The following is a 27,956-nucleotide window of genomic DNA, read 5'->3' on the forward strand; positions in this document are numbered from 1 at the left end:
AAGAAAATAAGCCCCCCAAAAAATCACACCAAAAAACTTCACATCAAAGTTGTTGTATGTCACCAATTGTGATAGATTTTTAAAACCTATATTTTGTTTTTTATTTCAACTATTATTAAGTTAAAAAGCAAAATGACAGCCTCAGCAACTTAGTGAGGCGCTAAGAAACTTAGTGAGAACTTGTCTCAAAATAAAAATAAATAGATAGATAGATAGATACATAGATAGATACATTGACAGACAGATAGAAAGATAGATAAATGGTCTGGGGATGTGGCTCAGTTGTAAAGCATCCCTGAGTTCAATCCCTGGTACAAAAAAAAAGAAAAATTAAATCATCATTCATAAAGTAGGAGATCCAAACAAAACAATCTTGAAAAAGACAAATGGAATTGAAATCCAGGTACTTCTGAATTTCAAAACTAACCTCAAAGTTACAATTTCAAAGCAGTGGGGACTGGCTTAACAGAGACAGACCACTGGGATAGAATAGTCCAAAAATAAATTCTTGCATATATAATTAAGTGATTTTCCAGAGATGTGGTTAGATCATTCAATGGAGAAAAGACAGTCTATTCAACAAATGGTGTGGGGAAAACCTAATGTCCATGTACCAAAAAATAAAGTTAGACACTTACTTAATACCACGTGCAAAAAAAAAAAATCTCTCAAAATGAATCAATAAAATTATAAGACTTAGAAGGAAACAAAAGAGAAATTTGGCAATGACTTCTTAGATATGATGCCAAAAACATAAATAATGAAAGGAAAAATAGGTCAATTAGACCTCATCAAAATTAAAAATATAAAAGGAATCAAAGGAACAGGAGGAGATATTTTTAAATTATATATCTGATAAGGGATTGATATCCAGAATATATAAAATATTTTTACAAATTTGTAACAAGAACAACAAAAAACCCTAACTAAAATAATGGTGAAAGGCTTGAGTAGACTTCTCGCCAATGAAGATCAATTAATAAGCACATGAAAAGAAGCTCAATGTCCCTAGTCATTACAGAAATGTAAACCAAAATTATGATGATAATACTTCTCACCCATTAGGATATTTTTTAAAACAGTAAATAATAAGTATTAATGAGGCTGTGGAAAAATTTAAACCCTTTTCCATTGCTGGTGGGAATGTAAAATGGTATGGCTATTGTGGAAAATATTATAATTCTTCAAAAAATTAAACACAGAATTAGCATATGATTCACTAATTCCACTTTAGGGAAGACTAACACATATTTGAACACCTTTTTGGGTAGCATTTTTATTCACAAGGTTAGAAGGTGGGAACAAGACCAGTCTCCATGGATGTTTGAATGGATAAACAAAATGTAGTATATACATTTATGCATTAGAATATTATTCAGTCTTCAAAAGACAGTAATTTTGACACATTCTTCAACATTGATGAACCTTGAAGACATTATTCTAAGTGAAATAAACCTGTCATGAAAGAGCAAGCTGTAGTATGATTCCACTTCTATGGGGTTCCTAGCATAGTCAGATTCATAGAGACAGAAGGTAAAATGGTGGTTACCTGGAGCTGAAAGGAGGGGGCAATGTGGAGTCATTATTTAATGGGTATAGAATTTCAATTTGGGAAGGGAAAAAAAGTTCTCTTGACGGATGGTGGTGATAGTTATACAACAGTGTGAATAGAGTTAGTGCTACAGAACTGTATACTTTAAAATGGTTAAACCAGAAACATTTATATGTTATGCACATTTTATCATAATTTCAAAAGTGAGAACAAAAAACAGAAATAATAAGTGAATAAGTTGTTGAAAATTGGGAAGAAGTTAAATGTATAGTAATAGGGGAACTGGAATGATTAAATAAATTATTATTACCACTCAATGGATATTTATGTAGCCAACAATATTTATTAATGGTGGCAACATGGAAAAATGCCTATAGGGTATTAAGTATATGAGGGGGGTAAGATTGTCATATAATTTGATTGCAAGTATAAATAACTCTGGTTCCAGGGGAAAAAAAAACTAAAAAGAAATATCAAAGTGCTTTAGAATTTTTTAATTTGGACGGTGAAATTATTTGCTTTGTTTTCATTTATTTTCCAATTGTTTTGGAAAACAGATGTAATAATCTTTAATGGAAAATGAATTTATAATTAAAAATAAAAAGAAGTAACAAATCAACATCTTAAAATAAGTATTACAATCCTTTTTAGTTATCTATAATATCAAAAATACTGGCTATCTTTGAAGCTTTTGCCAATAACGAAACTATCAAGGAAGCGAGTGATTAAGGTTCCTGGAAATTCTTGTTCAATTTTCTGCTTCAAATACCACTCAGGATTCAGGTCACTGAGCAGAGGATACAAAGTTGAACATCTCCGAAGGAAGAAAGAAACTTGTCATGCATTTGTCACTGGGCAAAGAGAACTTCCCAGAGGCAAAAACGGCATGCATGGAGAGATGCCTATCTAGGTTAAAGCAGACTCACAGCTTGGCAAATAGGGCAGTCTTTAAAACTGCTTTCCAAATTGATGCAATGATTCTAAGTAGGTTATTCTTAAAACTTAATTCTACATCCACCTTTCTCCAACTGACTTGTTGACTCCATCTCATTGTCTCTCATAAGTTCCACCTTGGCCCCCCCAGCCCCCTACCACCCACCCAAGGGACCATAATCAGAACAAATGCACAGAAGACTGTGGGGGAAGGCAGCAAGGGAAAGGCACAGGCTTCAGATGGTGATGTCTGCTCTTTGGAACAGGCAGGCAGTAGGCAAGGAAAGTGGGCAACAGTGTCACAAAGCAGAGCTGCAACCACCCATCAGGAAGGGGTAGCTGTCTTCAGACTCCTAGGGCCTCATACTCACAGTAGCTCACAGGTATATTTGATGGTCAAGGTCACCAGATACACAGGGTTCCAACCTCTATGTTCCTTTCTTTCTTTTTTTTTTTAAGAGAGAGAGGGAGAGAGAGAGAGAGAGAGAGAGAGAGAGAGAGAGAGAGAATTTTTTTAGTATTTATTCTTTAGATTTCGGAGGACACAACATCTTTGTTTGTATGTGGTGCTGAGGATCGAACCCGGACCACACGCATGCCAGGCGAGTGCGCTACCACTTGAGCCACATCCCCAGCCCCCTATGTTCCTTTCTGATGGATCCGGTTACCAATTCCCTATAAGAGCCTTATCTAACCTGTCTTCCAGAGTCATTGTTCATGTGGATGTTGCCATAAAGTATTCTCATAAATTTAGTTTCATTCCATTGATGCTCTTGGATTCTGGTCTGAAGAAACCTTCCAAGGTCCCAGTTGATGTCTCTTCTCTCCTCTGCCATTTTAGACCATTCTGTCTCTCATCAATTCTAGGTGGTTCGAGATCAGATCTCTCACTGTACAGTGAAATTACGCCAGACCACAGGTCTCATGGAGTATTGCTTGGAGGTGATTAAGGAAAATGATCCTAGTGGCTTTTTGCAGGTAAGTGTTAACTAGTTCTGCTTCAGATTCCACATCAGATTCCATGGGGCTGAGTCTAGGATGCCTAGGTGGGGCGTCCAGAAGCCCTAGCTGAGCATGGGTCCCTCAATAACAGAACCTACCTTCATACTGCAGTGAGTGTGTGGGTGCCTGCTAAACTCACTGACATATACTGGAAGTTCTGTCACCATGTATTAAAAGACTGAAAAGTGTTTGGGATTTTTTGTTTATTTTTGTTTATAGATTTAATCATAAAAACTCAACTCCCTATAAGTTCTCCCAAAGTGGAGTCACTGCCTTGCCTAAGAATCGGGCCTTCTCTATTACTGTCTCTTGGACTGTTTTGTTATCTGGAAATGTCTGAGTGTGCAAGGTTTCCACCTCCCAGTCACTGGCCATAAGTCAGTGATTTCTCAAATATAGCAAAGCCTTTTCTATTTTTTCAGTGTTATTTTAGTGAATTGCCATAAAATCTGACTTTTACTTAAGTTTTGATTCCAAAGATAAGGAACCCTTTGTTAAGGGATGTGTTGATGGTTTCCAACTCATATTCTACTGAACTGGCCAAGAGTAAAAAAAGGAGACTGAATGAAAGAATTCTCTAAGAATACGGTATTAATTACACAAAGTTGGTGAGCCTAAAATATAAGAAATTCTATATGCAGCCTCTTTAAACCAGTTCCCAAGTCTTTATAGACTACCCACACCTCAAAGTAGAAACTTAGATCTGTTGGTTCTAATAGTACTAACTAATCACCAACATCATCTCATCCTTTACAGTCGTTGGATTTGAGTCTCATGGAGTATTGCTTGTCTCTCACAAGTTCCACCTTGCCCCTCCATACCCATAGCACCCACCCAACTGGCAATAATCAGAACAAATGCCCATGGGTCTGTGGGGGAGAGGCAGCAACTGAAAGGAACAGGCTTCTCCCTCTCTCACTCTTGGCCAATTTAGAATGATCATATATCCAGGCATGTCTATTAGATCAATTAACACCTGATAATTACTTCTAGTGTCCTCCCTCCAATTCATCAAAATGTTCAGGTTTGCTTGATAAATCATAGGTTATCGTAGTCATAACAGGGTCCTTCTCACCAGATGCACTGAGACAGGACAGGTGTGAGTCCCAAGGCGGTTTGGTGGTAATGTTCTTGGAGTCGAGGGGCAGTGTGGCATTGTATTTCTTAGGCTGTGGTCTTTGATGTGATTAGATTTCTGACGCCCTCATAAGGAGAGTGCACCTGACAGAGGATCAGTGGGGAAAAGGCACGCTCACTCCCAGGATGACCACGGACTTTGACTTGAGTCTGGACAACAGCCCTCTGCTGCAGTCCATTCACCAGCTCGACTTCGTGCAGGTGAAAGGTACGTGATTGTGTCTCCCGACTCAGAGATCAACCTCTGGAACAGATGCTGGTGCTTTGGGAAGGATCAATATCTCTCTGATGAATGTTATAAAAATCTGTAGTGTCTTCTATCTTATTGGGTAATGAAAACATCTCCTGTTAGCTGTGTAACTCACCTCTGAGCAAACCAGATAAATTCTGATAAACTATTTGAGAGTCACAGAGATTTCACATGCTCAGCATCAGAGAATAGCTGACATAAAATGAGATAGGGAGAAAGAGAAAACATCACTGCACATAACTAAAGCCTTGTTACAGAAATATTGGTATAAATCAAGGGAGCCCAGAATTTAAATGACTGCTTCCACCTGGATAGCGATAACCAGTAAACAGTTCAGCCTGGACCAGTGGGAACTTGGGAAGATCATAGTCAGCCTGACAGTACTGGCAAGAAAATAACAAATGTAGAAGGAAAATGAAAATTCAACCTAAACTTTAAAATCAATTTATGTTACTAAAGCAAGTTCTCTTTGAGATTTGGGGTAGGGTGTGAAGGGAAGTACAAATATATAGAATTAATTTTAAGGAAAAGAACTTTCAAAGAAAAATAAACAATTCAAGCCAACTATGCAAAAACACTTTATGGCACATTAAATAATATCCATTTAAAGAATATTTCTGTTTTATTTTTCACTCTTTTGCTTTGAAAGATATATACATTCTCAGGAAGGTGCAAACACAGTATGGAGAGGTCCTTCAAATTCTTCATCTAGTTGCCCTCAATGGTTACATTTTTGCATAGCTATAATATAATACCAAAAGCAGGACCCAGCATAATGTGTAGTTCTATGCCATTTCATGATGTGTAAACTTATATAATAACCACAGAGATCCATGAACAGAACTATTCCATCCCCACGATGTTGCCTCTTTGTAGTCACCTCCTCTCCATCATCTCATCGCTGGCAACCACCCATCTGTTGAACATTCTCCATCTCTATCATTTTATCATTTTCTGGACCTGTTCTTTTTTAACTGAAGAGATTGATTTTCTCTTTGCAACTTCTGATTTAAGTTTCCACATAATAAATGACTCTTGGAATTTGGCACTTTAAAATAATTTTTTTTCTTAAGAAAAATCTACCTGCTTGCTTTTATCAATCACATAACTAAGCAAGCATCAGGGCTTGTAGTTAAGCCCATCCTTGTACTTGAGATTTCTCTCATCTTTTTATAGGCTTGCTTTATATTCAGTTCTCTCCTTTTTTTTCTTAATATGCATTGCTTTCGAAAGATACCTTAATCAATTTTTAAATAGTATATACCTGATAAATCAAAATGCTTTGTTACAGTAACAAAAATATTTAGTATATATTGAATGCTAACTGAACCAGACACTCTCCTAAGTGTTTTATATGTATTACCTCATTCATTCCCATGGCCCTAGTAGAAGCCTGGGTCATACAGCTAGTGAGTGACAGGGCCAGGATTCATACCCAGGGAATAAGGCTCCAGAAAATGCTCTTACAACTTCCCATCTATGCTAAAAAGTTGGTACGTTCCTCTGTGCTTCTTCATGGAATATCTGTATTCCTTTCTTACACTTAATAAATCCAACTTTTTGTGATGCGGCAATTCTTTCTTGCTGTCTAACATTTTTCTTTTAACACCCACATGGTAGCCTGTGAAATAAACCTATCCCTAGATGAATATAGAACCCGAGGTAAATCTTCCATCAGCCTCTCTCTGTCCCAAGTTCTTTCAATGAGATAAAAATCACTGAAAGGTTATGTCACAAGTAGCTTGGAAGAGAAAATATGTCACAAAGACCGAAATAAAGGCTTGATGGAAGAGGAAAAAAAGGAGCCAACCCAGTTAAGCCTTGGTGAGAGGGCAAAGGATGGGAGTCTCGAGGGTAGAAGCCTCAGGGCTTTGAAATGTTTTAATCAGTTGTCAGAGCCCTCCCCTTGCCCATTCACTGCCCTTCTGAGTCCTGTCCATCTGCCCACGGTGGAATCCAGGCCAGTTGGCAGGATAGCAACAATTGTGTGAACTGAGCAGGCCTTTCAGCTGCTATGAGAACTGCAGGTCCACGTGCCTGACATCACAGAACACATTTCCAAAGCATTGTCACTTGGCCACTTAGCACTGCACACAGAAATAAGGGTGAACACAGCTGTATGTACAGTCTGTTCAAGTCTGTACCCACAGCAGAGAATGGCCAAAATGTAGAACACCCTCGCAGCAAGAGTTCATCTGGACCACAAAATATCCAGAACAGTCATTTATGAAGTTAATATGATACAGCATTTAGTATGAGAGGTAGGTATTCCATTTACCTTTTAACTTTTCATCTTCATTTACTTCTGCCTTGTTACTTTATATGCTTTGTTTTGTGCTCATTAATTTAATTAATTCAGTGAAAACCCAGTCCTTTTTAGAATCTAAATACTTTTTTACCTGTCAGATGCTTGCAATGGAAAGAAAACCCAAAAAGGTCATGATGTGATAGAACTTGATTGAGTAGTTAAAAATTCTCCTACTGGACTGCGTAATTTCTCTTAGCACATGTACAACTGTTCCTGACATAGTACTAGTCTTTGTTTTTAAAAGAAACACTTAGTTTAATGAACAACTTGTTTGCAACTTGTTGATAAAAATATCGCAAGAAACTATACTCTAAAATGCATATACAAATGGCCCAAAAATTAAATAACTTTTGGAATAGTGTTAATGTAATCTGATAATTGTGAAAGTAACAATATATGTGATTTAATATGTGTTTTCTAATCATACTAAGTAGATTACAAGTAGAAAGTTAATTTTTTTCAAAATTACTGAAAGTATGCATTTAAAATTATGATAATGAAAATATCTGTTTCCTTCTTGACTGAAAACTTGAGCAGCCATCTCTCTGGTTTTACAATCTCATCACAAGTGCCTTTGCTGTTGTTGTTGATACTAAAGAAGATAGTTCTGCTGTTAGTTTCTACACATTTCTACTCAGCCAGCTACTGCTCAGCAATAATGCACTGCCTGAAGTTATTCTCTTAATAACTAAAGACTTAACTGGTCTTTTTTCTCTGATTACACATCACCCCTAAGCAATTGAAATCCATCTGAAGAAAGCTGATATATTCTTTGTTCAAACATTCCTAAATTGAAATATTTTCTGGTTGCATCTTGATTAGAAAATCATATTACACTCTTTACAGATGATTAGGGGTGGTATTGGATATTTCAGACTTTTTAAAAATTGAAAGCAATATATTAAGCTCTCTTATGCTTTTATTAGAGAATAGTAAAAAAAAACATTTTTCCCTTAATTCTAAGTTGCTATCATCTACTATTCTCTAGGATATGACAAAGAAATTTTAAGAGTCTTTTCCTAGTCTGCCAAGGGTTCCACTGCAGAAAAATATTAATCTGGAATTGAGCAAGTACACAGAATATGCCAAGATTCATAAGTCATGATGCTGAAATGAAATGTGAATGTATTCATTATAAACCAGGATGAAACCATGACCTTAAACTCCACTGATGCTTTTTAGCACATAGACCAAATGGCTGTTAATTTCTTTAAGTGCCTCTGCTCCTCTAAAGATATATTTATCTTCATTAATTCATCTTGAATGTGAAAGCCCTGAGTACACACCAAGGTCATGGGCAAGGACAGTGTGATCTGAACAGACTCTCTTACAAATCATAGAGAAGAAGCAGCCATGTTGGCAGCAAGGGGGTGAGCATACCCATGTGTGCATGTAATCTATACCTGTATAGTGGTAAGGGGACCTGAAACGCATGTCCTCAGAATATGCATTCACATTTATCCTTAACAGTGTACCAGCAACAGTTTTCTAGAAATGGCCTATAGTTCCTCCATTTTTTTTTTTTTTTTTTGTCAGCCACCATAAAGAGAAATGACAGTCTACATACCAACCTTCAGAGAAGATGTAGTAAATTGGCATTCACAACCATCATAGCTCTGCAGGTGGAATAGCTCATTAATATCTACCAGCAGTTCTTAGGAATGTTTGTCATTCACATCATAGGAAACAGAAAGAAGCCTTCAGAATCACGCATGGAGACTCTGCTCTAGTGCACTTCCCTGGAGAAGCAGCTGAGCCAAACACAGCCCAGAGCCAGCCTCCTAGGCTTCAGATCCTAGCCTGCCCTTTCCCAGCTGGAAAAACTCTCTGGGCTTTAGTTCTTAGTTTTAGTTTTTAGTCTGCAAAGCAGATATGATAACAGGCCCTACCTTGTGGGGTTGTTGTGAAAATTCGGAGTGTTAATACACATAAGCCTCCTGTACACTGACTGTCAGTGAGAGATCAGGAAGCATCATGTATGATTCATGTTCTTTGTGGAGGGTGGGAGGTCAGCTTCCTTTCTCCCTCAGTCTTACCACTCCTGTTGGTTTCACAGAGGAATTCTGAAGAGTTGTCATTGTTCACATCTGAAGGATTTAAGAAGAAAACAAGGAAGGAAAATGTGAGATGTGACACCAAGACATTTTAAAACATTGGTAGAAGAAGCCCCTGTTGCAGAACATAACTTTAAACCACAACTCCTCCAGACTCTTAAGGAAGTCAGGAAGAGTAGCTCCCCTGGTATCCAAGAGGAAAATTTGTAGCCTGAAGCTTGATTTTATAAGCTAAAAGAAAATTTACATGCTAGAAGTCTGATCAGGTCAAGAAAAAACTAGTTGTTAAAGAAAAGCATGAAAGGAGCTTAGAAGTGTAAAGATCAAGATAGCTACATTTCCAGTGCAAGGAGTTTAAATAAAACAAAACACTCTTTCTTAGACATCAGTCCAGGAACTATAGTGTTCTGCATTTCCAAACCATAAAAAATAGATTAACTTGAAAATACTTGGATTTTTATAGACCATTTATTCTATACCTAATAAAATGAAATAGGGTAACATAAAAATCTTCTATAAAGTCTATTTTTCTAAATGTCCGCCTGAGTATTTGCTAATGAGGCTGTGATTTTATCACACTTGCCTTTTATGTATACCATAATTTTGGAGTAAATCAGGAATAGATAAATAAGGAAAAAGAAAAAAATAATTTTTAGCACATGGGGAAATAAATTTAGATGCATGCAGATGTCTCTGGGTAAGTTCTTTCCCCTCCCTTTGCATTTTTGTCCATTTGCTTATTTGTTTAAATCTGGAGTCATATCAAGATTTGAAGATTAGTAAGAGGTTAGTTTTATTTCTATCCTTTCATTCTTTTTAAGTGTAACCACTGAGGACTTATAAATCAAGTTCTAACATCTTAATTACACATGGCATCATGTATTTCAATTAATCTTCTAATTATACCTATGTCTGACAGGGAAATTTGAGTACCTTATCAGAGACATTGCAAGCATTTGCAGGATTCAAGTTGAAACCACCTTGTAATTTTATTCTTTGATTTTTAAATTGATGAAAGGTAGACTTGTCCAAAACATAAACAAAGGGAAAACAAAAGAAGAATATAGAGCTAATGAAATAATAGAGTCCAGGGAATTATTTTATGGTGGGGTCTAACTAATAAGAACATTTCAGAACAAACATCACAAGGACAATCAGTCATGTTTCTAGAAGCCTTTTAGAGAAAGATCTGCTTAAACTTCTCATATTTTACTTCCACGGTAAATATGATAAAATGTATTCCTCTTATAAAGGAAACAATTTTTAAATAATAAAAGTAAGTCACCAACACTTACAATGACCTACAGTCAGTCCTCAGTTAAAACTCTTGGGTGTTGCCTATATCTATGTGGATGCTCATTAGAATCCTTAGACGGAGTTATGTTTTCTGTCTCCTCCTCCTACCATCTAGTCCTGGAGTTTATTTATTGAACAAGACAATGAATTTATCTCCCTTCCTCCAAATCCACATGTTCTGAGGTTGTAGTAGCTACAGTTATCTGATAAGATTCCATCCTATATCATTGAAACACAAAACATGATTTCCTTTCCTAAACTGATCACCTCCAATTAGTGAGTCATGAAATTTAATTTACTTTTGTTGATTTAGTAGCTCAGACATGATTTTATTATAATGTATCACAGTCTAAAGTGATCTGTTTGACCTTCACATCTCATATGTTATAGTTACTGCTTTTGTTTTCTAGGTTATCCAACATGGAACCTGTTTCCTAAACTGCTGTTAAGTCAAACATCTCCTTGGTTGGGGTGACTGATAGGGAGCACATTTAATTCAGTGTAAGATAAACAAAATCCAGTTTTGGTTCAGCATATCAGGTGTTCCACAATTAACATTTGTTCATCTAAATGTCACTCAATGTGATTCAAACTGTTCTTTCTAATTTTTAGCACATTTTAAAGTGTGAAAAAAATAATAATAAATCAATACTTTGATACTTAAAAAAAATTAAGCTTTTGGCATAAACACTGCTCCATCCTGCCTACATACATTGAGTTCATCTGTTAGGAACTTGGACCACTTCTTAACTAACATTTCTAAGTCTGTGCATCTACAGTCCCAACCACTCTATAGTTCTAATATAAGATTCTCAGTATAAAATGTGGAGGAGGAGATATTATTGCTAATCACACTGAGATAGTTCTTACAAGGCCATGAGGATACCTGGTGCCTTCTATCATGTCCCCATCTGCTCCCAAATACTCCTAATGGACTTGACCTCATGCTATTTCCAAGATACAGCTGTCTTGAGGATATAATGTCAGGTTCCCCTGAATTTTTGAAACTGAGAAATCTATATTTGTATCACTTGCTACCAAGTTTCAAAAGCCCACTGCTTTAGCTATTTATGAGCACAAGATCTGGAATAGAATCATTGACTTTTAAAAAACAGGATCACATATATGTACATAGAAACATAGAGGTTTTAGTGACATTTAATGAAATAGGCAGTTCGAAGCTGATAAACTGAGGTTTAAATCTCAATAAGTGCTGTGATAAATGATTGGCTTCAGCCCTGATATGAATTAAATAAGTCTTAATGGGCTGGACTGGAAGTCTGCACCCCTTTAAGTCATTTCTCTTGAGGATGATAATCTTCCCTGCCCAAGAAATGAGAACAAATCATAATACCTCCTCCTCCACATTTTATACTGAGAATCTTATATTAGAACTATAGAGTGGTTGGGACTGCCACCCCTCCATCCACCACAGTGCAGGTGGGAAGTGAGGCCGTATGCTTAGAACAAGGTCTCAAGATAGCTAAGGAACTAGCCTCACCTGGGGACTCAGGGCAGATCCAGGTCAGGTTCCCATGCACCCCAGGCTGGCTCCTTCTAACCACATGTTTATCAGGGGGTTGCTTATCATTCCAAGATACTCAACAGAAGCCAGAGGTACACTGATTTTTGTTTAGCTTCCTCTCCAGTCCCAGCAACACCCATCCTACAGCTGGAAGAGTGTTGCACCCACAACAACAGCGCTACCCTGTCCTGGAAACAGCCACCTCTGTCCACGGTGCCCGCCGAGGGATACATTCTGGAGCTGGATGATGGCAGTGGTGGTCAGTTCCGAGTAAGTAGACAACCTACGACTTTTATCTCAAACCAGTGACTCCTTCAGAGAACCTGCCATGGAGTCTCTGGCCTGGCTTCCCCAACTCTTCTGGAGGCGGACCACCCTGACAGGGCCTACTGGCCCTTCAGCTGTGGCCTCCCTTCTCCTAATACCATTAAAGACAGAGAAATCTCTGGAATTTTCCTACTCTTCCTGAAAGACAGTACTAGCAGAGCTGCAAGCTCTGAATCAGATGACCTGTTATAATCTGCTCACCTCCACTGACCTGTGTGACTGGGTCTGTTTCTTACCTCTCTGCACTTTCAGGTCCTTGTCTGTAAACCAGGGGGATAAAAATAACATGTATCTCATGACTTGTTCCTAGGACTTCACTGTATAATTGTGTAAGAGTCTTAGCATGCTGCCCAGCACATGGCGAGGCTGCAGTAGTAGCTATTGTTATTACCATTATTATTTATTGCTAGTAACATCATTAACCACTGTCTAAGATGTGTTTCTGCAGTCATAGCTTGTAATGTCATTGGTTGGCATTCCTCTTACTTGACATGCTGTCCAGGTATGGCCTCCCTATATTCAAAAGCGTTCCTAACAAAAGTTCCCCTGGTTCCATGTTTTTTCTGAGCCTTTCACCAGATAGAACTGATGTCAGCAGATTATTATCACCATAACACAAGGGAGTTCTAACCTGTGGGAAGCTCATGGTCCCCTCTGAAGGTAGCACAGGCTAGCCTTTTGGCAAGACATACCCACATTGCCTACAAGTTGTTATTCTATGTGTGACTGCCAGTCTGCAAATGTCTGCTTCTCTGTCATATACAGACAAGCTAATTCTCATTCATTCTCTTTTCCTACCTTGCTTTCCTCCTACTCCAACTCAGTTTTCTTTCTTGGGAGCTCTGATGCCTAGGACCTCCTAAAGGAGCAGCCCTTCTGGGTACTGAGTTCAATCCCTGCCCTGACAAAAAGGCACCTTGTCCCTGAAGAGGAAACTTTCCTACTCTTCTGGCCTTTGATGGCCAAACCTGGGTCACCAGTATTCTAGAGCAAAGTCTACCAGTGACTCCTTTCCTGAATGTCTTTGATCCTCCCTAGGTTTGAATGCTTTCAAACAGGAACCATGTCTCCTCAAGGCAAAGGCTCTTTCTCTTCTAATAAGAAAACCTTTGTTTACATATGTGTTGGTTTACTGGTATGGCAGAATCAAGTTTCTACCTTTCCAAAATAAGGGTCTTGGGTTGCATCCCAATCCATATCTTTATGTGTGTGAGTGTGTGTGTGTGTGTGTGTGTGTGTGTGTGTGTGTGTCTATAAAATCCTGCTATTGGTCAGTTTCTTACCTCTGACCTTGCCTTTCAGGTCTCATTTCATTTCTAGGGCCTTTCTTTTCCCTTTTATTTTTTTACTGAGAAACTAATGCTCATGGTTTTCCCTGTTCTCTACATAAATATTTATTTTATCCTGACTCTTGCCACCTAATTGCTACCCACCAGCAGTGTTTCAGGCATCCTGCCAGGTCTCGCCTTCTCTTACAGTCCCAGTGTCTCATGTTCATCCCGCTTCCTCATCTCATCCCTCCCGAACCCATCTCTCACTCACACTTCTCTTCCAAGAGTCAGGCCCAGATTTCTCCTTTTGCCGAAATGTCCATGTCTGTATCATAAAACCCCCTTAAACTCAGCATGCTTTAAAACAAACCCATAATTTTCTTTCAAAACAGCTGTGTTCCTTTCTCATTCCCATTGTTTCTTCTTATATATCAGATTCAGAATCTCAACACCAACTGCTCCTCCTTCCTCCTTGAGACCCAGTAACATTAAGGAAGTCATTGAGTCCCCAGATCCTTCCTAGTCAGCCCAGTGCTCTCCCACCAGGGTCCCTCCCTTTCACTCCACAGACTACCTTGAAAAGGTGCGGCCTGGTCAAGCTCCACAAAGGTTCCAGCCGAGTCTGCAGGCTGTTCCTTTCTTACTCTTCAAACACAGTTCTTGCCTGGCAGCACTGGCTTCACCTGGGCATTTGTTAAAAATGAAAAATCTTAGGCCGCACCCCAGAGACCTGCTGGATCAGAAACTGCATTTTAATCAGATTCACAGGTTATTCCTATGCACATAAAATTTGAGGAGCCTGAAAGAGAAGGAACAATATTCAAATTTGTGTTACTGCTGCAGTAGAATGAATTGTAGGACTATCCGAGGCCCCAATCTTCTTAGGAGCCCACCTGAGAGCTGTCATTTTAAGGCTGTGCCTCGAATGCAAATTATTTTTACTCATTACACCGCATAGTTTTGCAAAGTATATAGCTGAAGAGGGAAGCAAATGCCTAACCTATGCTAAAGATGCATTATGCTAGGATTTATTTTAAGCCTTTGAAATGTCATTCTTCCTCCCCCTTCCCTCTGTACTGTGGTACAAACCTTTACTTCTGAAGCTTTGAGCCTTTGTGACAGTTTCTAAAGTTATCAGTGGAGTTATAAACACAGCACAGAGACCACCCTCATGTTTTCATACATGCTTTAAAAAAATGCTTCTAAGAAATAAATAAAGAAGACTCCTTCTTTTAAACAAAGAGCTCCGCAGGTGTAATATACTGTATAAATGCCAAGTTAATATTAATAAGTATAGTTCTAAGTATAAGCATTCAATTTTAATTTCTTAAGCCCTACTAGTTGCTAAAAACTATGACTCATTAAGCTGCTGGGCCTATGATAAATACAAGGATCCATGTTCTCCATATGCACATAAAACCGTCTATGGTCCTCAAGTCAACTTTGGAAGGGGTGTATTATTTTGCACCCCATTTCACAGATTAAGTACTGAGGCTTAAAGGGGTATATTAAACTGCCCAATATCACACAGGGGATTCAAGTTCACATCAGGCTTTCAGAAGAGCTCTTACTCCTAACCACTCAGCAATTTTGTCTTCCTTGCTCCTGGCAGGGTTCACATTAAGTGGTGTCCTCTTATTTGTTGACCCTCAGGAAGTGTATGTCGGAAAAGAGACGATGTGCACTGTGGATGGTCTTCACTTCAACAGCACATATAACGCCCGAGTCAAGGCCTTCAACAAAACAGGAGTCAGCCCATACAGCAAGACCCTGGTCCTCCAGACGTCTGAGGGTAAGGCCCTTCAGCAGTACCCCTCAGAGCGAGAACTGCGTGGCATCTAAAATGGCTGGCACGCCCGGAGGTAACCCCACCACTGCCCACATTCCTGAAGTGTTTCCATGACTTGCTCTGCATTCTGGCACAGAGCCGCTGTTCCTCTCCTGCCTTTAGAGAGCCCATGGTATGTGGATGTGATCAAACCAAAGATTCCACATCGGCAGTTCCAACGGCTTGGGCCGTCGGCTTCCTTTGATAACACTCTAAATAAGCTGCAGTTGAAGAAACTGAAAATGAAGGCCTGAATGTGCCCCTGGTGTCTAAGACGAATGTATCTAGGCTGTAGAGCAGGTCTCCATTCTCCTCCAATACACATCAGTTGCCAGTTATGCCCAGATGGTTCTCAGTTCCTGTGTAGTGCTTGCTTGTTCCTGAGGGTGGGACCTAGGTTCTTTCCAGCTGTGGATTTGTATGACTGCACATGTTTCCAATGGGCGTGGGGTGCTAAAGCCGTCCAGAGAGGGCCTGTTGGCCACTCCTGGCTTAACCAGTTCTGATCACTTCCATTTCCTACTCAAAGCTCAGGCTGTGGGCACCAGGACAGAGACTTCCTGTGGGCACCAAATAGGAAGAGACCAGCCTCTCTGCATTACCTCGCCATTCTCACCTTTGCCAGTCCCTCTAGTCTTGGTCCAGCTGCCTAGGGCCACTATACAATGTTAATCTCTAGAGAACTTTTGCTTCTTGGCTATACTGTAAATATTTTGGTCATCAAAGACAAAATAATCAGCCTCAGAAGACAGGCTTAAATGTGATGACCGGGTATAACCTCTGAGGCTTTTCACATTTTCATTTTAAGAGCAATCGCAACACATGAAATTGAACCTATTAGAGGTGTTTGTAGCCAGTGCCAAAGTATTTTGAGACCTTGGGGTGTCATTTTAATCATAGAAGTCGCCTCCCACCCCATTGGCATTCTCGATAACTTCCCTTCACAGAACCAATTATGTTGATTTTGTTCACGTTCAAGATGTTAACTAAAAGAACTGTGGAGGTGGTTTTTTTTTTTTTTTCCCACTTCCCACAAATCACAGCATGTTCCAGTCACCCTCTAAAATGGTTCACATGGTTAAAAACAAGCACAACTTTGAATCCTATAGCAAGGGTGGACGACCCCTAGCCATGAAAACAGTGCTTTGGGGAGCAGTTTTAAGTCTGAGTGATGCTATTCAAACAGAGGATTTGTTGACAGGAAAATGTCCACATGACCTGTTTTATTTGGATTACAGTGACATGGTAACTAGAACTTTCCCCAAGATTATCATTTTAGAAACTCCTCTCTGGGATGAACCTATCAACCTGAGAGCAGTTGCCTTTTCCCCCAAAATACCATAATAAATGCTAACACCCTCCAAAAGTTTTTCCTATGTACAATGCAAAGGGCCCTCGATGTGCTGGCCTGGTTTCTCATGTATGCACACAGCAGATTCAGTGAAGTGCATGCCAGCAGAGCAGAGAGAAAATTGTAGTAGTTTTGCTAGTATTTGTCCTCAGACCTATAAGAAAACTATTTCTACTCATAATACATCATGGGAATTCTACTATTCTGCTAAAATCAGTTATTAGCATAACAGCCTGAGTGCTTCTTTCATCCTGCAGAAGGATGTAATTTCGTAGTTTCTTTTAATGTTCATGAGATTATGGTGTCTAATTTAATAAATTACAGGATTTGGAACTTCGATCCTTGGTACCACAGTCACAGAATCGGGGGTCAATTTCTAAATGAAACTAATGGAACCAGTTCTCTTCCAACAAAGAAACTGTACTGTAGAAATTAATTTCCTCCATGAATTTTATATATTGTATACAAATATAAGGTATGTATCTGAATACAAAGCAGACGCTATCATCATGTAGATATCAGTGTTCTCTGTTACTGCACAGAAGTGACTTTCTCATGATGAAATAAAGTTCACACACATACTTTCTCCATAACTTTGGTTTGTTCTATTTGTTTCTCCCTCTCTGTAATTCATTCAAAAAGACTTAGAAAGCAAGAAAAATATAGTGGATATTTAAATTTAAAAAAAATTTGTTCAATCTGTTACAATAGATAAAGCCCTATAGAGTTAATTATGTCATTTTTGTTTCTAGAAACAATGAGAAAAAATGCTATCAACAAATTTTGATACATTCATTGCACTTGTACTTTATTTATGTTATTTCCTACTTTTCCTGGAAAGTTTGCTTTAGAGATTCATCATGTTTGCTTATATGGGGCGGGGGGGAGTGATGGTTCATTTTGGCTTTCTACTATAACAAAATCTTTCACATTCTTCTTAGCAAGAATCAACCCTTTTCCAAAGTTCAAAACACAAAGTTTGAATGTGAAAAGAGTACAGTTACATTTGTGATAGCAAGCATAATTTGAGATTACATGTATTTAGTCTGAAGTTTAAATCATTTGTCTCTAAAACCCTGAACTGTCACAAAACCTTCTGCTGTCTTAAAGGTAACGTTACACAGAGGAGATCAAATGTCTACATTACTATGTATTCTTGCCATTTTTTTTTCCTCAAAAGAAAATTTACCTATCTATCTGTCTATTTCTCTATCTCTCTGTGTTGGGCATGATTGTTAAGTGCCCACTCTGTGCTACACTGTGGTATAGAGTCTTTAGCAGATGGTACTCCTGCTCTGTGGAGCTTACACACTAGTAAGAGAGACAGGCCTTAAGGAAATAAACACACAAATAGGTCACAAGCTTACAAATTTTGATGAGCATTGTAAAAAAGAAAAGGAAGGCATGATTTTTTTATTTTTTATTTTTATACTGGCCAAAAACCAATGTAATTCAGTAGAAATGAAATGTGCTATTATAAGATAAAAGGAAAGGAAAATGTGTTATTTGTGTGAGTTCAAGTTTGGCTGGTTCCTGAAAGCAAATTCCTGGGGAAGTTTCTAAGACAGCCATTAAAATATGGCCAGTCCCAGATCTAAACCAAATCACCCTGACTTAAGAAGAAATATAACTGTAAGCAATTTAGAATTTTAAAGCAATTTTAAAATAAGGCCCACAAACTTGGTTGTGTAGAATTTTACAGTAATTCATTTGATACCATCATGGCTATGTCACAGTCCTTGAAACCATCTGCAAAAGAGTGCCTGCTAAAAACCTTGTGTACCGAGGCCTTCTTGATACACAGTGTTCTGAGGTCATTCGGTGTGACAGACTACACTCCTACCAAAAATAAGCAGGCAAGGCTGAGTGCAGAATAGGACACTTTCTGTTTATTTTTCTCTAATTGCCTTCTGCCCATCTAAACAGACTGACTGAACCTTTTTCTTGTTTTAATCTGGAGACAAGAAATAAAGGGATGGTAATATTCATGGGACTCAAATAACTCACTGAGCCTATTAACTGGCTGAAAAAAAAATTAAGTCCCTGAGATTTCACTCCACTCAGCCCCTCAAAACCGGGGAATTGCTTCTGGAAGCCTCCTCTCCAGAATTAAAGAATTTACCCTCCCCAGTCCTTTAAGGAAAGTAAAACATGGAGGATTGCAATATGTGTACTTCAACACTGACCTCTCTGTAGAGATTTTCCTTGGACAGATTCTTTGAAAGTGGAATTACTAGATCAGAGAGTCTGAACATTTTTGAAACCCTTGATCTGTATTTCCAAATTGCTTTCCAAATAGTTTTACTCTAGGAATGTGTGAAACATTCCATTTTAGTATATCACCTTAATTCTACTAATTGGGGTTTAATTTCAATTAACAAAGTCCTCTAAAAATAAAAAAAAAGATGTTTCCAAAAGTGTTTTTACTATATATTTTCATAGAAGTACTATTCTGATTGTTTGACATCTAATAGCTACATGAAATAAGCCACAACATACTGCAGGGCAAATTAATGTGATCTAAAGGGAAAGAGAGTTCCCAGAGAATGAGTTGGGAAGAAAGCAGGTGGGGTAGAGATAGAGGGAGAGAGAAAGAGATATCCAGGTAGAGGGGATACCAGTATGCAAAGCAAAGCTTCAAAAATCTGCCTTGCACTGACACAAGATGATATTTGGTCATTTAGAACTTTAATAGAGCACCTCTGTTATGTCAGGTAAATAAGCTGGGCCCCAGGATCACAGGAAAGCATGAAGCAGGGCATGTGCCTTAGAATTCAGGAGCCTTATTGCTCCTCCAAATTCTGTGACACCTTACCTTACTCAGATCAGGGGAGGGATTCAGATATTAACCATGGACACAGAGGTGTAGGCATATTACTGAACTGCCTTAGGGTAGATAGAAAAAAGAAATCACTGTTGTTGTGGTTGTTGTTGTTGTTGTTGTTGTTGTTTTCTGTTGGACCTGATAGTGAAACGTGTAATTAATAGTTTTTATATAATTCCACTACTGTATCTCAGTCTCCCTAAAATATCTGGGGCTTTCACATCCCTGTAATTTTTCATAGACTCTTTCCATGGAAGTTCTCAGAACTACCATACCATTCACCTTGCTTAGAACTAAGATCTTCACCCTACAATTTAGTTGCTATCCTGCAATCAAACAGTAAAAACAATGTCTCCAAAATTGGGGAAGAAAAGAAAAAAGGACACAAAGTTCAGGTTTATTTATTCTTAGTTTATGCACAATTCCACTGAGCTCATTTGCCGATTTGATAAGACCACAGCAAACTAAAAGCCTCACATTGGAACAGAGACAGGGAGTTGTTATAGAAGTTAATTTAGTATTTTGGCAGCATTGATCAAGGAAAGTGACTGGAAAAAAACTTAGAAAAGACCCCCCAAAAAATCAAAAGAGAGCATTCTGTGCCAAATGTTCTGATTAAGAAAGTCAGAAATATTTATATCTAAAACATTTTAAAGCTAGTATGTTCTCTGGAACCCTCAGTAGTGGATATAGGCGTATCACAGAAGGTCTTATGGAATTACAACATGAAATAAGCTGAAAAAAACTATTACCTTAAACCCTTCTTCATTTTGCATCAAGCTGCTGAGAATTTCTTCATTGTTCATCTGAAGATTCAATGAAGAATGATAGCTATGTAAGAGTCAGAAAATATTTTTAGTTTGCTGAAACTCAATGGAATGACTATATAAAAACTATTCATTCCATGTTTCACTATAAGATCCAACAGAAAAAAGTGTGTGTGGGGGGGATTTTTTTCATCCACCATAATGCAGTTAAATAGACTACAGACTACACTTCCACACGCATTGCTAATGTCTGAACCTCTCTCCTGCTCTGTTACTACAACATTCCAGATCTACCCTATGTATTGTCTTCTGCTATAACAAATTACCCCCAAACTTAATGGCTTTAAAACAACACAAATTTATTATCTGGAAGTCAGATTCCTATGGGGCCAAAAGTGAGGTGTGAGCCAGATGGTGTTCCTCAGGAAGTTCTAGGGGAGCCTTTGTTTTCTTGCCTTTTGCAGCTTCTAGAAGCCATTGCCTTTCTTGGCTCTTGTCCCTTTCCCTGTCTTAAGAACCAGCATCATAACATCTTCCAGTCGCTCCCTTACTCTGACCCACCTGGTTTCTTTATAGAAGGAAACTTGTGATTCCTTGGGCCCACCTGGATAACCCAGCATACTCCCCTTATCTCAAGATCTTTAATTCAGGCACACCTGAAAAAATTTTTTGCTATGAAAGATAATACTTTCAGAGGTTTCTGGGGACTAGGATGTGGACATTTTGGGGTGGGCCATTATTCAGTCTGCTATACCCTATGAAGGAGGTATCATGATTATTATTATCCTACTCTCCATATGGGCAAACTGAGCTTTGGTAAGGTTAGGTAACATTTCAAACCCACTTCTTTTAGCCTCCAATGCCTGGCTCAGCATGCTGTGGTGCTGACATTAGAAACATGCTATTTTCATTTAACCAAAAGGAAAAAAAAAAAGAGGGGGGGTGGAAACTACCCTAACTCTGTTAGGTATCTAAAAACATCCTGTCAAAGCAAAGCCACCCTGAGTAGCTGCCTTGTGTACTTAACCAGGAAGCCAGAAATAGGTCTTGAATATTTTCAAAAAGTTATGTTAGGCTTTTGTCAAAAGAATAACATTTCCTGATTTAAGACAAAGACAATGGAAGGGGCCATTATTCTCAGCATAACATCTGGACTCCTCCTGAGCCCCTGTGCCTGTTTCCATGTCTCTGTTCTTTCTCCAGCCCCCTTCTACTCCAGGTGAACAGTTCACCTTAGAGAGGCTCTTCTCCCCAAGTGGTACCATGGATGTTCCTGGCTAGCAGTGATGAGTCACTATTTTAAAGGTAATGTCAGAGGCACATCTTTGAGGCCTTTGAAAGCTACAACCAGATGAGATCTGGGGCTTGGAGCCCTGCTCGGGTTGAAAACACAGAGCTATTTATTCACAGAAGGCTTCTGACCCTCAGATCTCAACTGGGAAGAAAAACAGATAGAAGGAAATCAGTGAGAATCATGCTTTAGCTAAGGCTATAAACTCTAGCATTAACCAGCAAATACATGCCTAGGACACTGAAGAGTGCCCCCAAGCATCCTTAGTCAAATGTCCACAGTAGCCATCACCCAATATTTTCCAGGATTGTTTTAAATGTCTTTTTCCTTGATTAGACTCTCCCATCAAAGGAAACCAGTCAGAAAATGCTTAATGATATAGGCAGAATATAGATTGCTGCTTCCATTTTTTTTTTTTTTTTTTGGAATGCCTAATGGCTTCATCTGACCAGTATCTCTTTGCAGGTATAATTTTATAGTGATTTTAATCCAACGTAAGTACCACACGTTTAAACCCTAATGTACTGAGGCCTCCTCTCCCCCAAGAAGTTGTAATCTTGTAAGGGAAGAAGAGCCTCTCAGAAGATCAACAACAAGGAACACCTCAGCCCACTTACTCCTGTGGCCAGAATTCTAAAGGGAAGGGGTGATGCATTTGTTTAAAGGGGGGTGGTGCTGCATTTGTCCTTTGTCCCTAACCACACTGGTCCACTGAACACTTTTTAGAGAAAAAAAAGATTCATCCTTAATATATTCAGGTGTGTAGCTGCTATCAGATAATCTACACAAACCTTGGTTACCTTGAGACCACTGAAATGTACCCTATGGTCTGTGGCATAAACTTTACCTTTTGTGAACTTCCAAGTCACAGAAAAGCAACAACAGGGTTTTTTCAACCCAAATTTTATCTACCATAAATCGATCCTGCTATAGTCTAAATTCCATCCCACCACAACTACCAATGTGACCTGGATATTCCCTTGGCCTCTCTGGACATCAATTTTCTCATCTGTAAAACTAGGAACATGGAACAGATGACCTCTAAATTCTTTGCAATTAGTACCTTTGTGGCTCGTCTCTTTAAAATTGCTGTGGAAAGCTGTTAACTATTCCAGAGAATACTATGAAGAGATATTAGATACTTCCAAGGGTCTTTGTGGGTCTTACAGTTCTACCTATGACACCAGAAGTTCAACACTATAGCAGATAGTGAATAAAGGATCATATAAGGAAAAGTAAATGGCTCACTGAGCATCTGGGCCTCTCCAAAAATAATTAAGTTAAGGGACGGGGTTGTGGCTCAGCGGTACAGCGCTTGCCTAGCACGTGGAAGGTGCTGGGTTTGATCCTCAGCATCACATAAAAATAAAATAAAGGTATGGCGTCCAACTACAACTAAAACAAAATATTAAAAATATTAAGTTAAAAGAACATTAATTTCTAGAACAAAAGCCTAAAGGTAGATCAATCATACCTGACCAAATTTGGGTAAATTTTGCAAAATGAAAGTCATAATGATAGGTTTCACACACAGAGAGAGACTTTGTTCCTTTTAGTTTTGACAACATACATGATATCCCAAGAAATTTCCTGAAATTTTTCCACAGGACTATATTGGATCCAGACTCTATATTTGGTTCTAGGGCATATGCTTGACAGTCAACATTCTGAGGAACAGCTGAGTCCTTTGGAATCTTGGATATCTAATTGAAATATAGGAATTTTCAGTTCTCCTAATGATAGTTCCTGATAAATAATGCCATGGCATTCTAAATTAGAGTGATGAGGCACACAACCATCCTAGGCATAGCAAAGGCTGTTTTATTCTTTTAAAAGGAGGCTTTCAAAACAGATTTGTTTTTCACTTCTCAACTGCAATTAATGCCACACTTAAGAAAGCTTAAAATACCACCTTTTGTTATAAATTATGTACCACTTGGACATAAATTGTGACTTTGGTTGCTTATTAGGTCATTGAAGAAAACTCAACCTCCTTCTTCATTCATTTCTTTTGTCTCTTAGAATCTTCCCAACAAAAGGAAATTATTTTACAGCTGGCTTATAACTGAACTGAAACTCATCTTTAACACCATTTGTACAATTCTTAGTGACATGTCTTGCTTTACTGTGCTCTAAAATACAACCACCATGTTGAACCAGGGCCCAAGGACTGCTTGGTTATGAAGCTGTTCACTATCAGACAGGACACCTTGGGGATTCCACTAGAACACAAAGAAACCTGAATTAGCATACACTGTCATAAGAAACCTCTGTCAGTGTGCTTTTCCTCTTTGAGTCCCAAAAATAATACCTTAAAGACTGTACTTTACATTTTTATATTATTCTACACCTGTAGAAATCTTTCATACTCTGTACGTGTTGGTCTAGAAATGCCACCCCTAGAAGTATAAAAACTAATCAATAATAAATAACACAGATTCTCTATATTATTATTCTTATAATCAGCTCTTCTGCCAGCTTCATGTACACCAATTGCTCAATTCTAATACAATGTCTAGCACATGATATGTGTTCAATAAGTGTCAGCTAATGAACAATTCAAAGAACTATACAAGCCAGGCACAGTGGCACATGACTGTAATCCCAGTGATTTGGGAGGCTGAAATAAGAGAATCACAAATTCAAGGCCAACTTCAACAATTTAGTGAGGCCTTATGTGACTTAGTAAGATCCTGTCTCAAAATAAAAAATAGAAAGTGCTAGGGATGCAGCTCCGTGGTAAAACATCACTGGGTTCAACTCCCAGTACAATCAATCAACCAATAAGTAAACAGGAGAACTAACTACACAGTGAGCCAAGCAGAGTACACCACCTAGATATTCTTTTTTCTCCTTGAACCAAAGCCAGTAAAGAGTACACGTGGTCCCCCAGCTGATCTTTATTTTCATAATTCTCGAATGCTTCTTTTAAGCAGAAGTCTCTGCCATTAGCTAGGTCTCTGCTCCAGAATCCAGACAACCCCAGGTGAGAAGGGAAAGAAGTCCAGAGAACAGCAAGAGAAAAATGATGGTCATTGTCAGAGTAGAGGAAAGCACATCTTGACACATTTTCAGTCCCCATCTGAGAGTCTCTACATTCAGTCACTGGCATACTGTTTTCCACTCTACTTTCCCACTAAACTGCTTTCACTCAGCGTAGCTCTTCAGCCTGGCAGGATCACTGCATGTAATGATAAGATATTAGCAATCTATTAGGGAGTTACTTGTCTTTCTCTGGAGATCCTATAAGCCAAAAAATCATCATCATCATCCTGGATAATAGCTGTGACCGGAAACATAGCTTCATATTCTACAAAAAATAACCTCATTCTTCTTTGTCTTGACTAATAAAATATTAATGACTAAGAAACTTTTTCCATATCTCACTAGTTGTATTTTGAAGGGGAAGTGAGAACGTGAGATATACTTTCTTCTTGCATCCCATGGAGATAACAGAATACACACCAGAGTAGTTCTGCATATGTTAAATATGACTTATCTGTGATTTGGCTAAGCCAGGTTGTGGCAATACCATTCTCAATATTATCATATTGTCTTTGATTCATGCCTTTCCACATGCTCAGAGAGGTATGACCAGGAGCGTGAAGGATCTGAAATCCATACATAGAAGAACAGTTGGAAATAGACCACGCTTTAGCTCAGAAAAGGAAAAATTTAAAGAGGAGTGGTAGCTTGCCTCAAATACTTGAAGAACTATTAATCTGTTCCATAAGGCCCCAGATGGTAGTGCTACAATTGTGGGGGGGGCAGAGTTTCCCAAGGAATACATCCACGCAATACAAGCACTAACTACAGATTAGAGAAAGCTGGCTGTAGGTGACATTTCTTATCCGAGGGCACTTCAAGGGAAGCATGATGGTTCCTTCTCAAATGTTGAGATAAGGGTCTTCCTTCTGAGACTTGCAATCTAAGATAACATGAAGTGGCATAGGTGACCTGAAGACAACTGATCAAACACTTGCACATGTGCCCATGTCCATGAGGAGCAGTGTGAAGGGAGAAGTGCCTGTCTAGTCTGGCTGGAATCAGGTGGACAGTGTTCTCCTAATTCATTTGGAAAGTTCTCCTGGCAAGGCAGAATGATGATGATGGTGGTGGTGGTGGTGGTGGTGGTGATATAGAAGCAACTTAGAAGAAATGGGTAAGAATGAAGATGTCAGGAATGGGAGGCCCTAGTTGGGGAGAATTTTAAAACCTCAAAAAATAAAAATGGAATGTTTAGGTAACATGGATATTAAATGTTTTCCTGAGCAGAGGGCAGAGTCCAAAAGTAAGAGGAGTCAAGGAAAATTGGGTCATTGATAAACAATGGATCCACAAAAAAGGATAAGACAATAATCATTTGAGTGTCAAGTTGTTAATCCCAGGAGTAGCCATAGCTACCGTCAGCCCCCACCCCGCAAAGTGGTGCCCTTGCCAATCCTTAAGTTCTCCTTCCTGGTGCTGAAAGTAGAAAAGGTGAGTATGACTCAGGATGGTCATATGCTTCCCCAGTTCTGGATTCTGTACCCATCTCGTCATGGGTTTACAGATAATTGCTTGAGGATTCAAAATGCTCCAAAATTCATCTTACCACGTATGCATTTTCCCTTAATTTTGAAGCAAGAAGTATTTTCAATATAATGAATTGAGAGTCATTTCAAGGAAATTCTTTTTAATACAAAATCTTTTACATGCTGGGGTTGTGGCTCAGTGTAGAGAGCTTACCTAGCATGGGTAAGGCAATGGGTTGGATTATCACCAATGCATACAAGTAAATAAAATAAAAATAAAGTTAATCCACTATATATATATATATATATATATATATATATATATATATATATATATATATCTTTTACTGATAAAATTATAGCTGAAAAGGCCCTATCTCATTAAAAGCCCATGTCTATTGGTGGTGCTATATTATAGTTCAAATCTTTCCCATTAAACTTAGAAGGTAATTTCCCCCTTAAGTTGATTATAACATAATTGATTTTTATAGATAATAATTTTTGATGTATCATATCTGAACAAAGAAAGGATTTTATATGCCAATTCATCCGAATCATATGAAGTCTAGGTAGAAGTTTTGGAAACATAAAGCCTTAACTCCATAAATAGCAATTCCTTTTCTCTGAGATCTGGTTTATACTTAGAAAAAAAAAAAAACTTGCCCTAAGGATAATTCTAAAGTGTAGAAAGCTAACTTTAATATTGTGAGTTCAGAAATGAAAATGAAACTGCTTCTTGGCAGTATTAGAACTTGCCAACACCCTTGTTCTGAGCTCCTCAAATAGGATCACGTTGGTCCCACACACACTGCAGTTATTTTTGCCTAAACATGCACAGAGTAGCATTTTGACAGGAAAAGGGCGTGCCCAAAGAGGGGCTGCTAACAGACTCAAGCCAGAAAAGTAACACCTGCTGGCCACCAAAACAAAATTATTTTTTCAAAAGATGAAATTTCCCTTGGGATTTTGGACACAGTGTGTAACTTTCATGTCCTGAATTTTTTCTGTTAAACTGAGTGTTAAGAAGGCTCCAATTGGTGAATGATTCATTTCTGACAAAACCATATCACTGCATAGATAGCTATTGTTTGACAAGTGAAAGAAGTCGTTTTACTTAGTAGAGAAGCTAACTCACAACTCTAAAGTCAGACCAAGCAATTGATTAAGTTCTTACTCTGGTATAATGATCTTCAACACCAGACAGGACTATTTGAAAAGAAACAGAGACACTTTACACCAATGCACCTCCCCACTGCCCATGGGCTATTTATAATTAGAGAACCAGAGAAGGCCAATGATGTTCCTAGGGTCTGAATAGAATTCCAAAGCAAAGGTAAGACTCCTCCCAGGTTACTTGTTGGGCCCTCTCTTAGGTCACCCCACATTTCCTCTCCTATTCAAAGATCAGGCCTTCAGTGTGCTATTATAGAAATCATCTCATCCATCCAGAAATGGAAAAAGACACATTAGCAGAGAAAGGAGGAAATACGAAACAGTTTGTAAAACTTATTGTCTCCTAAGTTAGAAACACTTTAAGAGATTTTTATTGAATACCCAGTAATTTGTTGGGGTAGCTGAAGCTGATAAAGTAATAATCTCCTCTTGGTCAACAGTGGGTAAAATTGACCTCTGAAGTTTCTGAATTCAACTCTAAAAATATTTAATTTAAAGGAAACCTCCCAAAAGACTTTTTCTACCACCAAAAATTGGGGGAAATGAAAAAATT

General features: G+C 38.4%; 1 protein-coding gene across 3 annotated transcripts in view; it reads left to right on the forward strand.

Moving 5' to 3' along the window:
• TRIM9 (tripartite motif containing 9) overlaps positions 1-27,956 on the forward strand; it is a 101,945-nt gene that overhangs the window by 62,993 nt on the left and 10,996 nt on the right. For 2 of the 3 annotated variants that reach the window (XM_081292327.1, XM_081292329.1), the window contains exons 4-7: positions 3,353-3,463; positions 4,679-4,832; positions 12,170-12,327; positions 15,309-15,447. In XM_081292327.1, the coding sequence (XP_081148453.1) occupies positions 3,353-3,463; positions 4,679-4,832; positions 12,170-12,327; positions 15,309-15,447 (562 nt within the window). The remainder of the gene's footprint in view (positions 1-3,352; positions 3,464-4,678; positions 4,833-12,169; positions 12,328-15,308; positions 15,448-27,956) is intronic. The other variant, XM_081292328.1, reaches the window with a different exon arrangement.

This window comes from Spermophilus citellus, assembly GCF_964194105.1.
Source record: "Spermophilus citellus genome assembly, chromosome: 4".
NCBI classification, from domain to species: domain Eukaryota; kingdom Metazoa; phylum Chordata; class Mammalia; order Rodentia; family Sciuridae; genus Spermophilus; species Spermophilus citellus.